The sequence below is a fragment of the Lampetra fluviatilis genome, chromosome 50 (genome assembly GCF_964198595.1).
Source record: "Lampetra fluviatilis chromosome 50, kcLamFluv1.1, whole genome shotgun sequence".
NCBI lineage: Eukaryota > Metazoa > Chordata > Hyperoartia > Petromyzontiformes > Petromyzontidae > Lampetra > Lampetra fluviatilis.
Window position 1 is genome coordinate 7378967 of NC_136324.1, and position 24859 is coordinate 7403825.

The 24859-nt window shown below is 53.4% G+C and overlaps 1 protein-coding gene across 1 annotated transcript in view; it reads left to right on the forward strand.

Moving 5' to 3' along the window:
- The window catches only part of LOC144948571 (5-hydroxytryptamine receptor 1F-like), a 53962-nt gene extending 29402 nt beyond the window's left edge, over positions 1-24560 (forward strand). Inside the window, exons 2-3 of the mRNA XM_078878141.1 lie at positions 20118-20220; positions 23174-24560. Coding sequence (XP_078734267.1) covers positions 23266-24540 — 1275 coding nt within the window. The 5' untranslated portion in view covers positions 20118-20220; positions 23174-23265 and the 3' untranslated portion in view covers positions 24541-24560. The remainder of the gene's footprint in view (positions 1-20117; positions 20221-23173) is intronic.
- Positions 24561-24859: the final 299 nt, after the last annotated feature.

The window sequence follows — 24859 nt, forward strand, 5'->3', positions numbered from 1 at the left end:
TGAGTGAGTCAGTGTTACAGTATCCACCTTTCCCACTGTTTTGGGGTCGTCCATAAATGACGTCACGCACCTATGGGTGGGGGGGTCAGACATTTGTGACGATGTGTGACGAGCGGAGGGGGTTGAGAAATGTGACGTCACATCAAAATGCGCAACTTTAAATAAATATATACAACACGTTCTACTTAATTAAATCGACTTTTTAATAAATGTTTTCTCCTACATCAGAGTGCAGCGCCACATTAAATACGCACTACAATGACAATAGTTTAAAACGATTTGAAGCATGTTTTTTTTGGGGGGGTGGGCAGAGCTTTGTGACGTAATATTTGAGGGGGGGGGGTCTGACTTTTTGTGACGGCGTGTGACGAGGGTGGGTGGGGGGTCAAAAATCGTCCAAAATCGCGTGACGTCATTTATGGACGGGCCCCTAGCAAATCCGGATTTATTTCTCAGTCAGCAACGCGAAGCAGCAGCTTACTGGAAGGCAATTCAACTCGATACCGGCACCAGATCTGTGTTAGAAAAATCAATTCCTGCCACCTGAATACAGATGCCAACTCGCGAAGGGAGTTTTTGTAATGCGTGCGCCACTGACGAACCCTCGCTGCCCCCACAGTGCTCGGCTACAGGGGGTGAGGTACAAACACCGCCCGGCTAATGACGATGAGAAGAAAAAGATGATGATGAAGAAAAAGAGCCAAGCGGAATTGTCGGCAGATTGTGTGACATCTGGCAGATTGAAGTTCAGAACTTTTTAATTCTGTTTTAAAAGAACAACATTAAATTAAAATTGAGAAGTCTCTCACAAATTTTCTTGCTGTGGTTTTCACACCTGATGACGATTGCTTGTGTTGCAATCGAAACGTCGTGAGAATTTTATTGTTTTATTTTGTATTATTTTGTTATTTCCCTTCTACGTGACTTTACCGAAAAAAACAAGAATACGTCTCTCACAGTTCCAAACGCCGTCTTCCTTGCTACTTTTTTACATTTTTATCCCAAATTATAGCCCAATTGTGCCGAATAGCGGCGTATGACAAGATGAAAGTACTGTTTGGAGCGCTCACAGAACCCAGAGCATCGCCCGTGGAAAGTGACATCACATTTCTACTTCTGAGGTCCCTTCAATTGCATTTTATCCCCCGCGCCGGGCCACGAAATCTCCCACATGCCCTGCGGTCGAGGCATTTGTTGCAAAGCAGTCAAATCAATAAAAAAAAAATCTAACTCTTCAGAGCTGAAAATTATTCCGAATTAAGTGAAATCAAAATGTAATGTCTTGTTTTTTTTCCCCTCACTTCACTGGTGACCAGGCTGAGACCATCAGCTCATTACACACACTCGAGACCCCGATTTAATCACAGATCTCGTCGGCAGTGCTGGCGAAGTGCCCTGACACGACATTAGCTCTAGATTTGAAGCTTTCGTGACTGCAAGGATTCATATTCTTAGGTTGTTTCGGTAAAGTCACGTAGGTAAAAAAATTAAAATTAATAACTTGATACAGCTATCGTGCTGTGACTGTTCCACCTGAAGACGGAAGCTTGTGTTGCCTCCGAAACGTCGTGATTTTATTTTATTTTTTATTTTACTTTTATTAATTTAAATTTTTTACCTACGTGACTTTACCGAAAAAACTTAAGAATACGACATTAGCTCCTCGAGTTTACCATCCTCCTTCCACAGATGCCTCGTATGAACGAGACGATCCTATTGGCTTAGCGCACCCCGAACCGACGCGGCCACGGATCGCCTCTGATGGCTCGCGCATTTGGACTTGCAAGAGAAGAAGTCGACAGTTTTCGATCTAACCCCGCCGCGGCAGCCGAAACAATGGCAGGTTTCTCGAATCCCATCACCCGCCGGCCTGAATGGACACACCCGTGTCAGCCGATGGGCTGATCGCGTGCGGTGGAGGCAAAGTGTGGGCATGCCCACCTTTCCCTAACGCCTATCCATAATGTTCTCAAGATTATATATGTAAAGTAAACAACGCTCTTAACTGTTGCATTGTAAAGAAAGAAAAAAAAACATCACGTTAAACAAAACAAAAAACCGCGCATGTTTAGGATGTGTGCAGATTAAATGCATCATTAAGGAAACCACGGCCAATTAAAATTGAGCTGCCATCAGTGTGCTCAGCAGGATTTCTCACGAAACACCAAAAAACACTTCACCCTCCGGTGACTCATTTGGCAGTCCGCTGATTAGTGCACGCAGGGGACGAATGGTGATAGGAGCATCGGATTTTACATCACGGTGTAATTAGTTCCAGGGTCTTTCTTGCGCGCGCGCGCGTGTGTGTAACAAAACCAAAAAAAAATCCGAGACGGTTTCGTCTCTCAAAGGAGCGGAGTCGCGTGATAATTATCCCACAATTCTCTCCGCCGGGGGAAGCTCAGATGGGCAATTAAGAGAGGGAGTTGCGCGCCGTGGCTCCAGTGACGGTCGGCAGCAGCAGCAAGCCGCCAAAGAGCTGCTCAATGGAAGCGTGGGGAAGCTGAAGTGCCACTTGCGTCGGTGAACGCAGAGCACAGCGCGGAACGGAACGGGATGCACGCACGGCAGTTGGGGAGGGGGGGGGTCATTGTATGGCCGGCAACCGTTGCGATCCTAGACTTGAACCTGGAGGGGAAGGGTTGAGTTCAGCCGTTCCGTGACTGAACCAGGTCCTCAAGTGCAGTGGGGTTTACGACCTCAGCCAGGTCACCGTTGACAACGCGAGAAGCCATCGCAATAAAATTTGGCTTTGCGCTTTTTTCGTGGGATGATAATAATTTAAAGAAAAAATTGCAGACTCGGGGGAGCCGTGTGACTCGCTGCTCTGCGCAGTGTGTGGGAGAAATATTGGTGCGCGATTGCATGCAGATTTAAATATATTATACAGTAGACTCGCGATGAGCCGCGCTAATGACCGGGAGGATAGTCGCGGATAATAAAACATCGCGCATAATCCAAAAATATAAATTTTCCGCGGATTTCCATGCCAAAAATGCGTGCTCAGTGATAACACTTTCCTGCTCCCCCGCAGAAGACTCGGCCCACTTATTGGACAGCAGCAAAGCCACGCCAATCAACATCAAACTCCACCCACCGTTGTATAAATATGCAACTACTGTACTGTAGAGGCGATCACGTGGATTTCGTATTAACCGGAGCAACATGTTTGTTCGCTTCAAGGCCGTAATTATAATATATATTGGGGTGGGGGGGACACATCCCCCCCACCCCAATATTCAAATATGCTCAAAATGCCCCCCCCCCAATATATTGCTATGAAATAGATTTCTGTGTATATGATTGTGGTTATGGTTGTACTTCATTAATCTCTAATCTCTGCCATTACAAACAATGAATCAAGAAAAGGTAAAAAAGGAAAAAACAGAGTGATGTAATACAATACACTATTAGACATTATTGTACATTTTTTATAAAAAGTCTATCCCGTGTGTTAGTGAATTTTTTTAAATTTTAGGCAGGAAATGGCAGGAAATTCGTTTTCAAATTTAGATTTTTTTTTCTGGGGGGGGACCCCCAGACCCCCTGGAAGATTTGGTCCCCCCCAATGTTGACTCCATGGCTACGGCCTTGGCTCGCTTTCAGCACGTGACTGGTAATAAACATTTCCAAGAATAACGATACATCACTGTTTTTAGATCATTAATTTTGGCTTAAGGGGAAAATCCACTAGCTATGAATTTATGTCAAAATCTCAGATGCGCGGTTAAAACCCGCGCAAAATCGGATAAACCGCTCGCGGAAAATCGAGATTCTACCCTATTTATGTCAAGACCACCCTGAAGGGTTTTTGCGGAATAATTTCCACAGAACTTATCTCCTGCGGCCGTTCTCCGACCCGACGCGCGTGGCTCGCTCGGCTCTGCGGGAGTTCCGAGTGGACACTGTGTCTCGTATTCTTAGGTTTTTTTCGGTAAAGTCACGTAGGTAAAAAAATATAATTAAAATTAATAAAAGTAAAATTAAAATAAAATAAATATCACGACGTTTCGGAGGCAACACAAGCTTCCGTCTTCAGGTGGAACCGTCACAGCACGATTGCTGTATCAAGTAAGAGTGTGTGTTGCCTTCGAAACATCGTGATTTTCATTTTATTTTTTATTTTACTTTTATTAATTTTAATTTTTTACCAACGTGACTTTACCGAAAAAAACCTAAGAATATAAATCCTTGCAGTCACGAAAGCTTCAAATCTAGAACTGTGTCTCGTGTCCCGACTGCCGATAGCACACTCGGAGCAAAATTGGGCGAAGACTACCTCGGGTCGTTCGCTTTTGGCGGCACGGAAATAGCTTCGCGCGCGAATGGGATGTTCTTTTGCGTATGTGGCCCAAACCCTGTGAAAATCTCCTCCCCCCCCCCACCTCATCGGATAAGGCACCGTCTGAACGTGTCTAAAGCTTCGCAACAGCACGGTTGGCCACCTACCTCCGATTAGCATGGTTGGTTATGTACGGTGCAAAAGAAGTTCAACATTACACGCATATAATTAAAAATGTTGCCCGTTCAGCCTGGCATCTGCAAAATGAGGATTAACACAGCGTTGCCAATTTCACGGTTTTACTTTAATCGCATTATTCTCATTTTAACAGCACGAGTTTAAAAGTTTTACTGGAGGATAATAAGTTGTGAGCAGGGGCCTTAGTATAGTTTTTTTTCAAAGGATGCCTTTAAAGAAAAAAAGTGTTTTATTTATTTATATTTCATTAAGATGACATACGGCGTCACGTGACTGCAGACGGCACTCCGGCAAGGGGTAAAATCTACAAGGACGCCACCTCTTGTTTAATCTTTACCCGTATGTAGTAGCGATAGTTCAGTGTTCACGTGCCGTTTTATTGAGGGACTACGACTGTGTGATGTTATCGTGATGTGGGACTGTTTTGGTGCAATTTTTTATTCCTTGCCCAATATTGATAAATCGGACGCACATAATACGAACATTTATTTATATTTAGTAACTTGCTTGCAATTCTCTATATTTGCTCCTATCGTGTTTGTCTTGTGTTTGCTGATGTAACTTGCTGGTCTGCCCATGACTGGACATCTGAGAAGAAGAGCTGCACAGCTCATCGGATTCCTCCCGCAGTCTAAATAAAGATTCTGATTCTGATAATCTGGATATTTTCTCACCGCTGAACAGAATCGCCACGCATCCTCGCGGATAATGGGAGATCTGTGACATGTGAAGTATTGGAAAATGACGGCAGGAAACTCCTTGACGGGAACACACTTCTTTTATTAAATCTTGACTTGTAACAATACAACGCGTGGCCTCTCTTCTTCACAATGCGCTTCTCTTGACTCTGGATTCTGGGCTGCCGGCTCTCTGTGCCTCGTGTAGACTCCGCGCCTCGGCTACACTCTCCACTCGCCTCGTGTAGACTTTGCATCTCTCTCTCTGGCTACACCGTATGCATACTCGGCTCGTGTAGACCTTCCTCTCTCGCTGGCTACACCGTATGCATACTCGGCTCGTGTAGACCGTTCTCTCTCGCTGGCTACACACTATACATTACTCAGCTCGTGTAGACCGTTCTCTCTCGCTGGCTACACACTATACATTACTCAGCTCGTGTAGACCGTTCTCTCTCGCTGGCTACACACTATACATTACTCAGCTCGTGTAGACCGTTCTCTCTCGCTGGCTACACACTATACATTACTCAGCTCGTGTAGACCGTTCTCTCTCGCTGGCTACACACTTATACCTTACTCTCCTCTACTCTCCATTACTCTCCTCTCCGGGCTCTATCTCTGCACCTTCGTCTTCATTCTTAGATGGTTCCACTTCTGCCCCTGCTCCTCTGTGCATCACCTTATATACCCCTTCTTCCCGGGAGACGGAGCGGATGCGGACCTCAACGTCGGCACCGCTCCTCAGTTACCCAATCCCCACGCGCTATCCCTACGATCCGGTTCCGCTCAGCGCGTGTTTCCACTCCCCGACCAATCACACCGCGCTGCTACCTGATCACTCCCTCTGGGCGCGTCACCGGCACACAGCCAATCAGCAGCACTACCCCCACCCGCGCACTGACGCCTGCTCCTCCCCGTCAGCGCGCGTCACCACACACACACCCGTACATACGCGCTGGCACACGACATATACACCCAGCGCGCATCACCACTACATCACCCCCTCCCACATAGCTCGCAGCCGGCCCGGCTGCTAACAACAACCAACCGCGACGATAAAACGACAACCAACAAAAAAAAACCCCGTAACCCCCCGAGTGTGCCCCGTAACATAACACAACAACAACAACAACAACAAGAATAACTATGTACAGATTGACAATGAACCCGAAAAGTCAACAATAACACGATACGAGCAAATTCGAAACGAACGCGCCCCACGTCCCTGCGACTACACGCAGTGACGAGGCGCTCCAACTGCCCCGACTCCTCACGAGGCAGGTCATGCAAAGTAGCACGACCTGGCGCGAGTCCGTCTGGCTGGTCCATCGTATGGGGCGGGACACTGACGACCGTCCGGCGGTTCCGGCTGCTCCAGACGGCGCGGAACGGGCCTGAAAGGGCCGGCCCCGCCGCGGAGATCCGGCCGCCGGTGATCGGCAGCTGTCAGTTCCGAGACACCTGGGAGCAGATCAGGCGAAAATACGTGTGGATCAGGCAGAGACATTTCCCCCTCTGGGTCGCCGGTCACGTCACACGACCGGCCATCACGACACAAGGGGAGGCCATATGGAGGCGAGAACGGTTTCAGTCGGGAGGGGTGAACGTACCACCGGCGCTTTCCCCACTTTATCTGAACGCACTGGGGCCGTGCAACGCGCACGACCTCCACGGGTCCCCTCCACGGTCTCAACAATTTAGGCGACGTAGCCAAGGGTGCCTGAGGGCAATGCAGCCAGGCCCTGTCACCTGGTTTCCATTCGTGCATGGACACCTTCCGTGCCCGCAACCGTTCATTAGCAATTTGGCGAGCCCGCGAATTAAGCCGCGCGGCCTCCCTCGCCTCTGTCAGCTTGTGAATATTAAACTTAATATGTTCTGCCAAATTAGAATTAGTTCGTGGAGCGGACAGGCCAAGTTGCGTTTCTATTGGCGGGTCAGCTTCCCGACCGTACATCAAATAGAATGGGGAAAACCCCGTAGCTGCATGGGGGGCCATTCTATACGCGGCAAGGACTCCCGGGACCTGCAGGTCCCAATCTACATGTGCCTCGCACACCTGCTGGCACAGCATGGAAGTCAAGGTTTTGTGGAGTCTCTCCACCATCCCGTCAGTCTGCGGGTGGTACGGGGAGGTACGCACCTTCTTGGTACCCAACAGATCGCACACCTCTTGCAACAATTTACTCGAAAAATTTTTACCTTGGTCGGTCAGCAGGCGTTCGGGAGCCCCCTTGTCCAGGACATAGCCCTGGACGAAGGCATCCGTCACAGCCGCTGCCGACTGGTTAGCGAGAGGCCACGCCATAGGCCATCGGGTAAAGTATTCGACCCCCACTAACAAATATTTATTCCCTCTCGGCGTGACTGGGAAGGGCCCCAAAATATCGAGTGCAACGAGCTCGTTGGTACGCGAGACCTGAATAGATTGCAGCGGTGGATTAGCTGCCACGGCCGGTGGTTTACGCCTGGCGCACTCAACGCACCCCTTCAGAATATGCACCACATCACTTCCCATTCCCGGCCAGTAATAGTCACGCTGAAGCAGGGCAAGCGTCTTGTTAACTCCCAAGTGCAAGAGGCGTTCGTGTGCCGCCAAGACAACCCTCCCCCTCACAGCGGAAGGCACCACGAGTGCGTTCCGCGGGACAAACTGTCCCATTTCAATAACACGCCCCGCTCAAGTACATAGGAGCCGGTACGCTCCTGGTCCCCCTCGGGACCCCCAACCTTGCGGCGCAATGCTAGCAGCGAGCTGTCCGCCATCTGGAGGCGGCCCCATTCGCTGAGCGACAGCGAGAGCAGCGAGTCCCGACCCTGAGAGGCAGTGGAATCATCCCCGATCGGTGCGCCCGCTGTCGCAGCCAGTGCCCCCATCTCCCCCGCAAGCGTCGGTTTACAGCGCGCCGATCCCGACAAACACGCGCATTCATCACAAGGCAACAACCGCGACAAGCAATCGGCATTCGTGTGTCGCAACCCCTTACGGTACGTAGTCGTAAACTGATAGTCCTGGAGGACTTCCAACCAACGCGACAACTGGCCCGAGGGCTGGGCGACCCTCAATGAATACTGTAGCGCCGCGTGGTCCGTTCGGACTGTAAAGTGACGACCATAAAGATATGGCCTAAACTGCTGCACAAAAAAAACAATGGCAAGCAGCTCGCGACGGGTGACACAGTAGCGCTGCTCCGCCGGAGACAACACCCTACTACCGTAGGCGACAACTCTTTCGACACCCCCAACGACTTGGGATAGCACCCTCCCAATGCCCGTGTTGCTAGCATCCGTGTCCAGCAAAAAGGGAATGGCAAAATCGGGATAACACAAGGGTGGGGCACCCACCAAGGCGTCCCGGAGGGAGCGAAACGCGGCCTCCTCCTCCGGTCCCCATTTGAACTTCACTCCCTTCGCCGTTAGAGCGTGCAAGGGTTTTGCAATAGTGGCGAAGTGCTCAACGAACCGCCGATAATAAGAAGCAAACCCGATGAAACTACGCACGTCGGAAACGGACGTAGGTGTCGGCCACGAACCGACACAATCCGTCTTCGCGGGATCGGTGGAGATCCCCGAAGAATCGACAATGTGACCCAAGTATCTAACGGACCTACGAAGGAGGTGACATTTGGCCGGTTTAAATTTCAACTTAGCCGATCGCATTCGCAAGAACACCCCTCTCAATCGCCGGAGGTGTTCCTCAAACGTTTTACTGAAAACAATGACATCGTCCATATAAATCAAGCATGTATCCCACTGCAAGCCCGACAAAACCAGCTCCATAAGTCGCTGAAACGTCGCTGGAGAGGAGTGAAGTCCCATGGGTAACCGGTTAAACTGGAACAGCCCCCCTGGAGTCCGAAATGCTGTCTTAGGTTTCGACTCTTCGTCGAGCGGCAACTGCCAAAACCCCGATAACAAATCAAGAGTCGAAAAATATCGCGCACCAGACAATGCATCGAGGGACTCATCCATCCTGGGGAGCGGATACGCGTCAGCCACAGAGATCTTATTCAGGCGACGGAAATCAACGCAGAATCGCAGGGACCCGTCCTGCTTCTTAACCAGCACAATAGGCGCTCCCCACGGGCTAGAGGAGGGCGAAATAATATCGGCTTCTAGCATATCGTTAACAGCCGACTGAACATGTTCCTTCTCCACGGGACTCAGTCGGAAGGGATTTAGCCTGACCGGCGCCGCATCGCCCGTTTCAATGTGATGGTGCAACAAATCCGTGCACCCAATGTCATACTTATGTTTACTGAATACATCAGAGAATTCAATGAGCAACTCGCGCAGCGCACCCAACTGCGCCGCCGACAAATCGTCCGAGGCGGCACATAACGAATGGACCCACTCAAGGTCTTCCCTTGGCTCAACGTTCCGCGCGGGGCTCGAGCCCACCTGCGCAACCAACCCATCATCCCCAGGGACCTGCGCCGCGTGAGCCAGCACGGTGCCCTGCGGAATGACAGCTGGTCGCGACCCCGCGTTCAAAACCATCACAATTGGATCCCTGTCAGCCCGCACCAAAGTGTGAGCCACCGATAAATCAAGACCCCCGACAGCCTTGTTAGAAGGACCCAAAAGCATACTCTGTCCCGAAGCCTCCCTCACCCATGGTTTCCGCAACCGGAGGGGAATCAACATCTGTGAACCCGGGGGCACTTGCACTGTCTGCGTCGCCACCGCTTGTATCGTAGCGCACGCCGTCCGAATGTCAGTAGGGCCCGTCAAAAATGAAATCCGGCGACCCGATGGCAGTTCAATGCATCGTTGATCGATAAGAATTTTAATGGGCATTTTAGCCAAAAAGTCAGTGCCCAAAAGACATGGAACTGCCAAAGAAGACGAAACGAAAACGGGTCCCGACAATTTGATATCTCCAATGCAAATGGACGCCCTAACCTGACCGATAATGCCCAACGATCCCCCATTAGCGGCGTAAAATGGCACATCCACTGGAAGCAGCGGACGACATTGGACCGGAAGAATATTATAAATGAGGTCCGATATAATAGTTGCCGATGCCCCCGTGTCCACTAACACCCTAATCTCAACCCCATCAATCGATCCCGTAACAACGGACGAACCCGCCGAAGCAGCCACAATTCTATGCCCCAATTCCGCCCATTCAATGTCTCCCTGGTCCCGGCCGAACCCCCCTCGCCGAACCGAATCCCCGAACCTTAACCGGCCCTCCTCCGCCGCAACGCGGCGTCCCATGTGTGCCGAATAAACAGGCCGAGCGTGTGAGGTGCCGCGACTTGCCGGGGATTGTAGAGATGACTTGGGCTCTCGGTCGTCGTCCAGCCGAGCTCCCATGGCGCGCTGCCGCGGAGCGCGGCACCCGGACGCCACGTGGCCCCGGAGGCCGCAGTTATAGCACGTGACGAGGGTCGGAGTAGATCTTGGTTGCTCCGACTTTCGGCCCGATCGCAGAGGCGACCGGGCCCCCGGCCTCCAGTCCCCTGGTCGTCCCGTGGCGAACGCCTCCTCCCGTGGGCTGACGACTTGGGGTTCGGCGACCACCAAACCCGGGGCTGCGACGACAGCAGCGTTGCAACCAACGCCTTGCTTCCGTTGTAGGGCCTCGTGCGCTTGAATACTCGTGGCGACTCTCAAAGAAGAAATATCAATCTCGTCAGCTGTGTTGATAGGGACCCCCAGGTCCTGCGCCAACTTGAGCAGCTGCTCCAAAACCATCGCGTCTTGGCCCTCCTCGTCCATCCGAGGGAACGCAGCATCAGCAAGAGCCAGCAACGCCGTGCGATAGGCCAGCGCGGTCTCCGTGGCCGCTTTCCGTCTTGCGTAGAACTGATGGCGGCACGTAGAGGGAGGCCCGTAGACCCTGGCCAACAAACCCAGCGCATCCTTCAGCGTGGAGCGGTCCGACTTCCGTGCAGCCCTGAAGGCCGCGAGCGCATCGTCGTCCAGCATGGCGGGCAATGCCCGCAGCGCCGTAGCATCGGACCACGCTGACATCTCTTGATGCGCCAAAAACCTTCGCTGAAATTGGCCCCAGTCTCCGCCTTCCGCCTTGAAGGCTGACAAAGTGGGCAGGCGCTGCTGAAAAATGAAGTCATCCGCCTCGTGGTTCCTCTCCGCCTGTCCGTCGGTGTCTAAGATGGCGGCTCCAGCAGCAGACGTAAGATGGCGGACCCCCTCGCGCGCTGATGACGTCGATGCGCGCGCTTGGGAACCTACCACCACGTGGCGCTCGCCGTTCCCGCCAAAAGTAGGCCCAGGCGCAATGGCGGGAATCCCCCATTCGTTTTGGCGGGAATCTGCGGGGCGACCTTGTAAAATGTCCCCCACCGTCCCCGCTCCTCCCGACGAGCTGATCTCCGCCAAGATGGACGCGGCGGCGAGCAGCAGCTCCGCCAGTCGGGAGTGCGCCTCACGAAGCCCGGCGTCTGTCCCCGGTCGCTCGGCCGGCACCGTCGACGGACCCTGCAGCGTGGGCAAGTCCTCTTCCTCACCCCCCGCCACCAGCGGCCCCGAGTCGTCCAGGTCTTCCTCGCGGTCAATCCCGTGGGTCCTACGGGTCTTCCTCGTTTCCATACTTGGAAGCCCGTTTCACTTCTGACGCCAGATGAAGTATTGGAAAATGACGGCAGGAAACTCCTTGACGGGAACACACTTCTTTTATTAAATCTTGACTTGTAACAATACAACGCGTGGCCTCTCTTCTTCACAATGCGCTTCTCTTGACTCTGGATTCTGGGCTGCCGGCTCTCTGTGCCTCGTGTAGACTCCGCGCCTCGGCTACACTCTCCACTCGCCTCGTGTAGACTTTGCATCTCTCTCTCTGGCTACACCGTATGCATACTCGGCTCGTGTAGACCTTCCTCTCTCGCTGGCTACACCGTATGCATACTCGGCTCGTGTAGACCGTTCTCTCTCGCTGGCTACACACTATACATTACTCAGCTCGTGTAGACCGTTCTCTCTCGCTGGCTACACACTATACATTACTCAGCTCGTGTAGACCGTTCTCTCTCGCTGGCTACACACTATACATTACTCAGCTCGTGTAGACCGTTCTCTCTCGCTGGCTACACACTTATACCTTACTCTCCTCTACTCTCCATTACTCTCCTCTCCGGGCTCTATCTCTGCACCTTCGTCTTCATTCTTAGATGGTTCCACTTCTGCCCCTGCTCCTCTGTGCATCACCTTATATACCCCTTCTTCCCGGGAGACGGAGCGGATGCGGACCTCAACGTCGGCACCGCTCCTCAGTTACCCAATCCCCACGCGCTATCCCTACGATCCGGTTCCGCTCAGCGCGTGTTTCCACTCCCCGACCAATCACACCGCGCTGCTACCCGATCACTCCCTCTGGGCGCGTCACCGGCACACAGCCAATCAGCAGCACTACCCCCACCCGCGCACTGACGCCTGCTCCTCCCCGTCAGCGCGCGTCACCACACACACACCCGTACATACGCGCTGGCACACGACATATACACCCAGCGCGCATCACCACTACACATGTATTATTATTTTACAATTCAATGCGGCTTTGCACAGTCTCTCAATTCGAATGCATCTCCGGATGCTTCAGAATGAATTATTTAAATAAATAAGCACATTCAGCGTATTTGATGATGGCATTCGATTGCGTAATATTAGAATAATTAATAACTGTAAACAATTAAGTAACGTGTTTGCCAATCAGTTTGTATCTTAATGGATGTAATTGTTGACGAATGTTCTTCTGCTCTTAAACCGCAAAACGTATTTATTTTAAATGTATTATCACCTCCATTCAGGTGGGTATCAAAACACTGTACACTAAAATAGAATGCAAAGACAATTACCGATTATAATCACCCAGTAATGTCTGTCCGTCCCGCGTGTGACGTCACTCCACACGAGCCCCCCCCCCGCGTGACGTCACTCCACATGAGGCCCACCCCCCCCCTCATTATTATTCATGAGTGGGTGGATTTTTACACTAACGCAGAGGAAGGTCGAGCTGAATTAAATAATTTATTAAGCTAAGTCGGTTCAAATACGATGTTTCTTTACAGAAAGTGACGGTAAAAAATGAATCTACGCAGCACAGTGCTACATCCGTGCGTGGCGTCACTGCAAAAGAGCCCCCCCCTTTATCTTCTTGGTTCTTTCGGTAAAGTCACGTAGAAGGGAAGTAATAAAATAATAAAAATAAATTATTTTATTACTTCCCTTCTACGTGACTTTACCGAAAGAACCAAGAAGATGAATCCCTGCAGTCACAAAAGCTTTAAATCGAAAGCCCCCCCTTCATTAATATTCATGCCCGCGTGGAAATTTACACTAACGCACAAGAAGGTCGCGCACTCCACATGCCGCACCCCTCCCCAATAACCATTAGCGGGTGACGTCACTCCACATGGGGCAACCCCCCCTCATTAATAATCATGAGCTGAACAATTTATCTATTGAATATTTCAGATTTACTGCAATTTACACCCGTCTTCGGACGGGCAAAAGAGCTAGCGTTATCAAGTTTAATTAAAAGCCGTGAGTTAAGTTGCGACTCCTCCACTCCCTCCGAAACACGCCGAGGCTCTAAGCGTGCCTGATCGCCCCGGGCGAGGCGTCCCAGATCCTTGGTGGCAACGATTGAGAAGGCGCTCGACTCCTCCCAGCGTTGAGAGCAATAGCCGAGGCTGGGAGAGTTAGTCGCAGTCCCTGCTCTGACGAGCCTGGTAGAGCATGAACTGCAGTCGTGTGACAGAGCAGTCGGGGACGCAGGCACATTGGTCCGAGACCATGCAGAGCTTTAAAGACCATTCATAACACAGGTGTTTTTGGGTTTGATCGCGTAAATATATCAATGCGTCGTGAAACGTAAACAGAACGTGGCCAATTCGTCACCAGTACAGCACACCGGTGTGTTGGGAGAGCCAAGCCACAACATTTACAATCTGATTCGAAACTTTCGTGACTGCAGGAATTACTCTTTGGTTCTTTCGGGAAAGTCACGTAGAAAATCAAATTTTATAATAATAGAATACGACGTTTCGGTTGCAACACAAGCAGCCATCATCAGGTAAGAGTGAATGATAAAGCACAGACACGGACACAACATAGGCAGACACACATGTAGAGAGAGACACACATGCAGAGACACACCGAGCGAGACACATACCAAGAGAGGACTGGGGAGGCAGACAGACGAGAGGACCGAGACGTCGTCTTCTATTATAATTAGATTTGATTTTCCACGTGACTTTACCGAAAGAACCAAAGAGTATTTACAATCCGAGTACGACGTTTCGCCAGTAATTACAACTGGCTTCATCAGGCGACAGCCAGATTTGTGGATGATATTGGTCGCGTAAGCCCACGTGTTCAAACGGTATAGCCCAGCTTGGCTAACTGATACTATAGATGCGAAAGCTCACTCACTAGAAGTCGGCGCAGGTCGCAGAGAGTGAGGAGTAACGTAGCTCGAAGCGGGGCTACCAGGGCTCAGAATTCGGGCCGTCGCATTTTGGGGCCGTCCATAAATGACGTCACGCACCTAGGGGTGGGGGGGAGGTCAGACATTTGTGACGATGTGTGACGAGGGGGGGAGGGGGTTGAGAAATGTGACGTCACATCAAAATGCGCAACTTTAAATAAATATAGACAACACGTTATACTTAATTAAATAGACTTTTTAATAAATGTTTTCTCCTACAACATCAGAGTGCAGCGCCACATTAAATACGCACTTCAATGACAATAGTTTAAAGCGATTTGAAGCATGTTTTATTTGGGGGGAGGGGCAGAGCTTTGTGACGTCATATTTGAGGGGGGGTCTGACTTTTTGTGACGCCGTGTGACGAAGGGGGGGGGGGTCAAAAATCGTCAAAAATCGCGTGACGTCATTTATGGACGGCCCCTTTGCACGACAAGACACGTGGAAGCCCCGCGCGAAGGGCGTTACGGTAACCAAGACGAGTCGATTCGAACGCACGAGTCAATGACTCAAGGTCACGGAGATGAAAGAAAGCCGACTTGACCACAGCCACCACCTGCTCATGCCCGTTAAGACTGCGGTCAAATAGAACCCCTAGGTTTGCGTACCTTGGGCAAGGCGTGAAACTGAATCCCGTTAATAAGGGGAAGTTAAATCTGGCACTGGCCCAGCCTGAACCGAGCACGATGGCAGTATGTTCAGGGGCTAAATTGGCAATATCGAGAGGGCTTTGGGAGAGAGCGTTCGTGTCGTTTTCCTCCTCCTCTGTTGAAGCATCGCAGACCACAGTGGGTTTACTCCGCGGTCCATTGTTCGGGGTTAGGAATGAATCTGCTTTAAAAAATCGTGCCAGTCGTAACTTGAAAGCTGCGAGTTCCAACTCAAGCCGGCGCTGAGCTCATTATCCTCTCAGCCAGTGATGGACTGGGACTAAAATTTTGTAAACACGGCGGCCCAAATTCGGGCTACTTGGAGTTAGCTGGATTTGCGGTGTGGCGACGTGTTAGCGTGATTTTGCCGTGCGGTCTCATTATCCCATAATGAGACCGGTGAGGAAGTGATCTTTGGGGCTGCCCAATATGGTAATGACTTAATGCCAACTGAGAGCGTAAATAAGCAACGAAGCGTGGCACATTCGGCGTGATAATATTTTGTTTTTTACTTTTTACTCTGATCCCATTCAAATTTTACAATTCCCCCCGCCCCCCCCCAACGCAGACCGGCCCCACCGGCCACTTGGAATGGACCGGCCCACCGGGCAATTGCCCCAATGTCCAGTCCGGTCCTTCTCTCGGCCGATCAATCTATCCAGGGCCTGACCCGTGGCTGTTGTCCGTCTTGCCCTCATCGTGCAAATGTGGCATTGCCACCCCCGCCAGCTCTGGATTGTGTAGATCGGGGACGATCGCCCTCCCCCAACCCTCCAGGCGCTCGATTGAGCTGCAGTGGCACGACGAACGCGGAGGCTTTGGTGGACAAATGAAGCCCGGGCAGCAGCTTGCATCGCTTCCTTCCAGCTGGGCGAGAGGCTCCTTCGCAGACGCGTCAAGGGGAGGAATGAAGGCAGGGAGGGAGTGACGTCGGGTTAATGCCCCGTCTGATTGCACTGCTCCTGCACACCCCACGTGGCCCCCAACTCACGGCAGATATGTTGTTTGACGATGGGGGAAATGGAAATCGGAGGCTCCGTCGCTCGCCGCGGGTTACCCGGCCGCGTTCGGGAAAAGCAAACGAGCGAGGCGGCGGTGGCCGCCCGGGGTGATGATGATGATGAGTCACGCGGGCGATCAGGGTGGCTGCGGGCAGAGCAGCACGCGGTGCTGCCTCGTTTGCCCCCCTCCCCCAGCCTCACCTCGTCACAACGACAATCTCTGTTTGCGCTGGAGGAATGCGACGGGCCACGATGCTCTTTTTTACAGATGTTCAGGAGGGGCACGGGGTCAGAACGTTACAATAAGAAACAACAGCAAAAACACGATCGGGGTGCCAATGTATAGGAAAGGTAAACGAATCACTTTAAAATTTTACAAATAAAACTAAATGTTTTTTTTTTATCTTCCGAGGCAAAGCCCGCTGAGTTACGTGCGATCTGGCACTCGCTACGCGCGCCCGTCATTAATCAGACCACCAACCCCGCTCCCGCGTTGCCGACGATCACGCTCCACACAAGGGCTTTCGTTGAAGGCTCTAAGGTTGACCTCTGAGAGGAGAGCGGCCCACAGCCATGTACACAGACGAGACAATAACCCCAGCGCCGAGCAGTTGCGGCGTTGCTTTGTCGCCCAGCCGTCAGCCGAGCAATGGCAACACCGCTCGCTGCACGGAACCGAGCACGGTTGGCTGCGTACGGTGCGATAGAAGTTCAACGTACACACGTGCACACGCGCGCACGTGCGTACGTGCGCGCACGCGCCGGTGGAGAGGTGCCGGTGTGCGCTGCAGGGGAACTTCTGACAGTACCCACTCTTCATAGCGGTTCCTCTGCCTGGACCGTGATGGTCTGCACAGGGGCTGTGAGTGTGGTAGCGGTCAGCGCTACGCCGCGCTACGGGAACCCGGCGACCCGAGATCGATTATCCGCTCACGGCCACTGCCAGTGACGATTATTTGAACCGGACCTGGGCCTCCCCTAGGTCGACTCAGCCTCAAATGCGTACCTGGTACGGTGTGTCAACATCGCCATTAGGGAGACAAAGGTGGCCGGGCGTGGTGTTGGCCACCCACCCCCCTTATGTGCCGTGCCGGATTTCACAGGTGCTCGCGAACAGCACTTGCCCCAGAAGTCTGTTAAGGTTATACAGGGTGTCTTTGTGTGAGTCTCTATCAGCATATGTTCCAAGACAAATAGGTGTCATACCGACACTGCTACATTGACAATTGCAACAAGATTATACTGGTAGGAACCTCCTGGTTACACCAGCCCACAGCGGATTATTGTGTCCGTCGTGCAGGGAGGGGCTGGGTGGGGAGGGAGGGGCTGGGTGGGGAGGGGAGGGTGGGGCTGGGTGGGGGGTGGGAGGGGTGGGGCTGGGTGGGGAGGGGCTGGTCACCCCGTGGTGCCCTTATAAAATTCAACGTTTAACCTACTCACGCCGGCTTGTGCCCGCCCTCACAGTCGGGCATATTTGCCGGAATACACCACGCCGCCGTTGACCCTGGCCATTGACCGAGCAACCCAACGTTCCCACCAGCTCCCTCCGCAGGAATGTGTCGTGACAAAATTGTCAATTAATTTAAAGGACAACCAGGCCAGTAGTTCATTATCAGCATCATCATCACAATGATGATATGCCCCCTCTGCCTCAGAGCAAAAAGCACCTGGTTTCGATGCCTAACTGGCTTATTTTGGCTGTGTCGAGTTTGTACGTTCTCTCCCCCGTCTCAATGGGATTTCCTCGAGATGCTCTGGTTTCCTCCCATTGCGGAAAACAACAAGAACAACAACAACATGAAACAATCCAACCGGTATTGGGCAAAACATCCCAAAGCTGAAAAATGTTACTGAGAAGTAATTCCTCAATTGGGGTTACACACACAGCAAAAGCGTTGCCTCTCGACTGTAAAACGAACAAAAAACACTTGGCAGGACCCTCCTTAGAAACAGTCTTGAGACTCGGTGAGGCTTTTCCTGGGTAATAATGCAAGCGTCAACACAATTATAATTACATTCACAAAGCTAGGCTCTCTCGTGCGCACAACCACTGTTAAAACTATCATTCGAACGAGGCTGCTTTTGAAAATGAGTACGTAAGCGTGCCCATAATTATTACACAGAGGCAATTAAAATGTACGGAGACAGCGTGGAGCTTACGGTGTGTGTTTGAAAACACTTCGCCGTTTGCTGTTCTATTCTTGCGCACGGCAGCGATTTGTTTGGGATGCGAGACGCCAATGTCGAGGTCTGCTGCTCGCCACAACGAGAGGGCTTCAGGAGAGAGAGTTGGTGCTGTTCTACGCTATACCGCATTGTATAGCGCAGACGATGCAATGCACGCGGTATTGCTCATTACAATCGCACATTTCAACGTGGAATTCCAGCGACTGTGGACGATGGCGTGAGGTGTTTGCGGGCACGACGAGGGTGGCGGTGATCACCGGGTCCAATCGCGTGGGCGAGTGTGATAGTGACACCGGGTCCAGTGCCGTGGGCGAGTGTGATGGTGACACCGGGTCCAGTCGCGTGGGCGAGTGTGGTGGTGACACCGGGTCGAGTAGCGTGGGCGAGTGTGGTGGTGACACCGGGTCCAGTGGCGTGGGCGAGTGTGATGGTGACACCGGGTCCAGTCACGTGGGCGAGTGTGATGGTGACACTGGGCCCAGTCACGTGGGCGAGCGTGGTGGTGACACCGGGTCGAGTAGCGTGGGCGAGTGTGGTGTTCCTGGGGATTCCCATTTCACATATTAATGTGTTGTTGTTGTTGTTCAGGCCATTGTGGAAAACTGGACGCACCAAAGTTGATACATATCCTCACCTCCCCCCTTCCCCCCTGTATTCGTGTAAGCGCAATTCTCACCCTATTCCTGTCCACTTGCCTGTAGCTGCGATGTTGTTTTTGTGCTGCGACCAGTCGAGGAATAACATTCCTAAGTCACTTGCACTCAGCGGAATTTAATAACCTAACACCGATTTATGTTCGTGCGATATTTCCGATGTCTCTCGTGAAGCTGCGCTTGTTTTTTCGTTTTTGCCACCATTCTTTTTTTTGCTGTATCCGTGCTACAGGCTGCCACGCTTCACCTCTCTTTGTTTTAGCCTTCGTCGCGCTGGTGATCCGGGGTCGCTCTTAAGCTTGAGCCTCCTGCCCTGGCCTCATGGTCTCTCACCCAGTCACACCAAAACCCAACTTGACTTGGCCTTGGTCATAATCAGTGCATGAGGCTCGCCCACCGCCTTCAACTATCCATACGACCACGGGGAGAACCCCAAATATAGAGGCGTGAGGGTCGCGATCGAACCCACGACCTTCCGTATACCAGGCAAGGTAGTTAATATCTCGACACCGGGGCACCCTGAGCGACCACAAATTGTTTTTGGTCCGCTGCTTTCTGGTGTCCCTGGAGAAGTCGGCCACCTCACCTCAACCACCCGGGGAGATTCCCCTCGCGTGCGGTGAGAGACGGAGTTGAATTTCGATTTAAAGCTTTCGTGACTGCAGGGATTCATCTTCTTGGTTCTTTCGGTAAAGTCACGTAGAAAGAACCAAGAAGACGGAGTTGAGTTGCCCCGATGCGAGGGCTCCCCGCCCAATCACCCAACGGACGAGAAGGGCCCTCAATCAACGCGTCCGGTGAGCGGGGCTGCCCGGGCGTGCGACATTTCTCGACGCATTTTCAGTGCACGTGACCTCTCAACGTCCGTTTTTGCCGCGTTTGCAGCAGGCAATGAACGCGCAGCGGCTGCTCTGCTCCGAAGACCGCAGATGTTTTGAACGCGTCGCCGAGACGTCTCGAGTTGACTTGAATGATCTTGTATTTGATGTTGTCATTTGTTTTCGACCAGGTGTTAACCGCGGTCGGGGATGGAGCGGTGGCTCGGTGGTCGGCGCACGGTGCTGTGATCCGGTGACCTGGGTTCAATTCCTGGCCACGGGTAGTCATCTTCGGTGAGTGGAGGTCTGAGCCGTCGCCTGCCCACCCCCACCCGTTTCACCAACTCCCACTGACCAGCACAACAACCGCCATTCGCTACCAAGTGGCGGTGATGTCACCACCGTGCTTGTGCCAGGGTACGTGCACATTAAGGCCACGTGAAAGTGTCGAAAGCCCGCTGGCAGGAGGTCACGGAGCAGAACCAGGTGCCATGGGTCGACTGACTGATATGATTGGCCGATGCACCACCTGTGCCCCCTACTGTGCCAACTTGCTGTGTTTTAGCCCCTGGCACTCTGCTCGTTGTTGTGAGCGTCCCTCTTCTGCCCTCCGTTGTTGCTGGAGAGAGACTGCCTCCACCTGCCCAGTAGCAACATCCTTCACGAGCCTCCTCCACAGAGGCCGATCTTGACACCGCTGGTACCAGTCATCGGCAAGTCCACTCAGCTCCACGTCCTCTTGTACAACATCACGCCATCTCTTCTCTAGCCAGTGCCGCGCCCGTTTAGTCCCCTCTATGAAGGTCCTTAATGATTCTGAGCAGAGAGTCAGGGACTCGGAAAGCACGAAGAACAACCCAGAGCCCAGGCCTACTGATGATATCATAGGCCTTGACCAGGTCAATGAAGCAGAGATGTAGGTCTTGTTGGAATTCCCTACACTTCTGCTGTAGCAGACGGATAGAAAATATGGCATCTGTGCAGAACCACCTTTTTCTGAAACCACATTGGGGCTCTGCAAGGCTCTCCTCGGCGTGCCTGGCAAGGCGATGTTGAATAATCCTTGCCAGGACCTTTCCCAGCACACTGAGGAGTGATATGCCCCTGTAGTTGTTACAGTCTGTGCTGGCCCCCCTCTTAAAGAGGGGGACGGTCAGGGCATCCTTCCAATCCTGCAGAACCCATACAGTGGTCCAGACTGTTATTATGATGTGATGTAGGGTAGTCTGTGCACAAACCCCACCCTTCCTCCCCCAAGATCTGCTCAGCAAATCTGCAAACCTCCTCCTGGGGGTCGGAGATTGGATCACCGTTCTTTCCCCTAATGATGGTGATAGATGTGGTGCTGCAAGTTACTTTATCGATGGAGTTAAAGAGTGATTTGTGTTCGCGGGCCACTGAGGAAGATTCCATCTCCTCAGCAAGCCGCAACTACCACCCATCCCTACAGCGCCTCACGGCTCTCCAAAACTCCGAGCGCAGGCTGCGGTAAGCCTCCTTATTCTCTGATGTGGGATGCTGTAGATGGTGCGAGTGGGCCTGTCACTTTTTCTCAGCCAGCCTGAATACTTCCTCTATCAGCCACAGTCGTAAACCTTGCCCATTTCCCCTCGGCATCAGGAGTGAGGAACGATGCCAACCCCAGCTGAAAGCGATTATGTAATTCTTGCTTGCAACTTTCATCAGTTAGCTGAGACCAGGCCACTGTGGGTTTGAATGGGGTCCTGGGTGTGCACCCACCACCGGAGTAGAAGAATGGCGGGCGCATCTTACGGGCAGATCAGCTCCACGGTAGGTCCTGGTGTCAAGGACATGGGCCCGCATCTGCTGTTCCATCACTATATAGTCCAGCAGATGTTCTTGCTTGGATCTGGCGTGCATCCATGATGTTGTGTGGATGCGCCAATGCAGGAACAGCGTGTTGGTAATTACAAGCCCATGGGCTGCAGAAAAGTCTAGAAGCCTTCTACCGTTGTTATTGAGCTGATTTGGCCCATGCCTTCCAATCACTCCAGACCAGGTGCAAGCAACATGACCAACTCGGGCATTAAAGTTACCCAACAGGATGACTCTATCCCGAGGGGCCATTTAAGCTAGCACCTGTGGCAGGAGGTCATATAATGCATCTGACTCATCGGCCTTGTCTGCATCCCTCCACTGATGTTCATCTTCGGTGGGGGCATAAGTAACCATGACCACCACTCCTCGCCTCTGGTTGATACGAAGACGAGCCCAAAGTAGCCTGGGTCTTACAGCTTCCCACACTTCACCGCCACGCTACCACGCCCCCTTCATTCTTTTTTTAAGAAGAAGACCCACTCCCTGTTATTTTGCAGTTTCCTGCCCCGAGTAGAGGACTGTCCACCCCTCATGGTGGCAGGAACCAGAGCCGGTCCACCGGACCTCCTGAATACCGCAGAGATCTGGGCAGTACCGGTCCAGCTCTCAACAGAGGAGTGGCAGCCTCTCCACCGCAGTGAGCGTTTGAACATTCCACGTTTCCACCCGCAGTGGCTTTTTACTGTTTCTGGAGGAACCCACAGGGTAAGGATTCAATCCCCTGGCTCCGCCAAATGGGGTTTGGCCAGGAGACGTCATAGCCGCCTGCCCCCCCGGGGCCATTAGCACAAGCTTAGCTAGATAATTTTTTCATGGTTTAGTGGTAATTAATTGAAGGTGGAGGCATTACCAGCCCCGCACACCCATCCAGAGCCCCCTTTGATCGCTGTGGTGGCTACAAAGCGCCGTGAGGTTAACGGCCACCACAACATTACCGTCCGGCACCAACGAGGAGGTAGAGGGTTGTTTTGCCTGACCAGCGTGGTGAAGCATGGCCGGCACGCCATGGGGTAATGATCATCCACCATTGCATTGACAAACGGCTGTAGATAATAAAATTCTTATTGTTAATGTGAACCATCATGACACTGGTTGTAACCACCAGCGAAACGTCGCTGCCCAATTGATAATCATTGTGACGACGCTCCCCAACGCAGCACACCGTGGATGCTGAAGCAGTCATGAATTGTCGCATGTGTTGACATGACGACTCTATTCATCAGCCTCCGTCGGGTGGAGCAGGGTTTACGACGCGCATTTTGCTCACTGCGGCAATTTTGACCCCAACATTAGGCTTGTAAATTCCGATACCGGTGGCGAAAGCCCGCTGCGCATTAAACCCACGCTGTCAAGTTCAGGCAAGAAACTAACGATGCTCCCCGCCCATTTTCACGCCAAATCCTCGCAGGTTCACGCCAACCACCCTACCCGCCCGCCCGCCCACCCACCAACCACCCCGCGGAGGGGTGTAGGGTGGCGGGGGGCGGTAGCAACGCCACGATGGAGTTCCTCGCGGCGCCGTGGAACGACAGCGAGACGTCCGCCACCGCCAACACCACCAATGGCTCGGCGCGGCCGCCCCCTCCGGCCGCCACGCTCGATGCCTCCGAGGCCTCCTCCTCCTCCTCCGCGGCCAAGGTTGCCACCTCGCTGACGCTGGCCGCCCTGGCGCTGGCCACCGTCGTGGTGAACGCGCTCGTCATCGCGGCCATCTCGGCCACGCGCAAGCTGCGCCAGCCCGCCAACTACCTCATCGGCTCGCTGGCCGTGGCCGACCTCCTCGTGGCCGCGCTGGTGATGCCCGTGGCGGCGGCCTACGTGGTGACGGGCGAGTGGGCGCTGGGCGGTGCCCTCTGCGACCTGTGGCTCAGCCTGGACGTCACCTGCTGCACGGCCTCCATCCTGCACCTGTGCGCCATCGCCCTCGACCGCTTCTGGGCCATCACGGACGCGGCCGAGTATGCGCACAAGCGCACGCCGGGCCGCGCCGCGCTCATGATCGCCGCGTCCTGGCTGCTGGCGGCGTGCATCTCGGTGCCGCCGCTCTTCTGGCGCCGGCGCGACCCCACCAAGCCGCGGTGCATCATCGAGCACGACCACGTGCTCTACACCATCTACTCCACGTTCGGCGCCTTCTACGTGCCGCTCGCGCTCCTGCTGGCGCTCTACTGCCGCATCTTCCGTGCCGCCAAGCAGCTCTACGAGAAGCGCGAGTCGAAGCAGCGCGAGAAGCTGAGCGTCAGCGCAGAGAGCGCCGTGAGCCTGGAGCAGCCTCCGCAGTCGCAGCAGCAGCATCAGCAACCGGCCGGTAAGCTGTTCCGGCTGCCACAGCCGTTCTGCGTGTCGGAAACCTCCTCTTCGGACCAGACGCTGGCGCAGGCGGAGCGCTCCGGGCGCCACCAGCAGAGCGTCGGCGCGGCGGCGCGGCGCTCCAAGCGCTCGCTGCGCCCGCCCCGCTCCGTGCGCTTCATGAGCGCGCGGCTCGACCAGCGGCGGCCGTGCCTCCAGGAGCGCATCTCGGGCTCGCGCGAGCGCCGTGCCGCCAAGACGCTGGGGCTCATCCTGGGCGCGTTCGTCGTGTGCTGGCTGCCGTTCTTCATCAAGGAGCTCGTGGTGAACCTGTGCAAGTCGTGCGCCGTGTCGCCTGAGGTGGCCGACCTGCTCACGTGGCTCGGCTACATGAACTCGCTCATCAACCCGCTCATCTACACCATGTTCAACGAGGACTTCAAATCGGCCTTCAGGAAGCTCGTGTCCAGGCAGCCGAGGCTGTGAGGGCGCTCTCAGACAGTGGGGCCAGGAGGGATGTGGAGACGGCGAAGGCCGACGAGCCGACTGGCTGGCCGGCTGGCTGACTGGCTGGATGACTGGCCGGCTGACCGGCCGGCTGGCCGACATGCTAGCCGGGTGTCTGGCTGACTTGCTGACTGTCCGGCCAGGTGGCCTTCGCAGGACTGGAAGTGATGACGGCCGATGGTCGAGACTAACGGTGGAGTAGGCAGCCAAAGGGATGGAAACGCGAAGGCGTCACAGAGGATGTCAGCCGAGGAGATGGAGCGATGGGTTCGGGTCGTGTATGTTCGTACATGTGTTG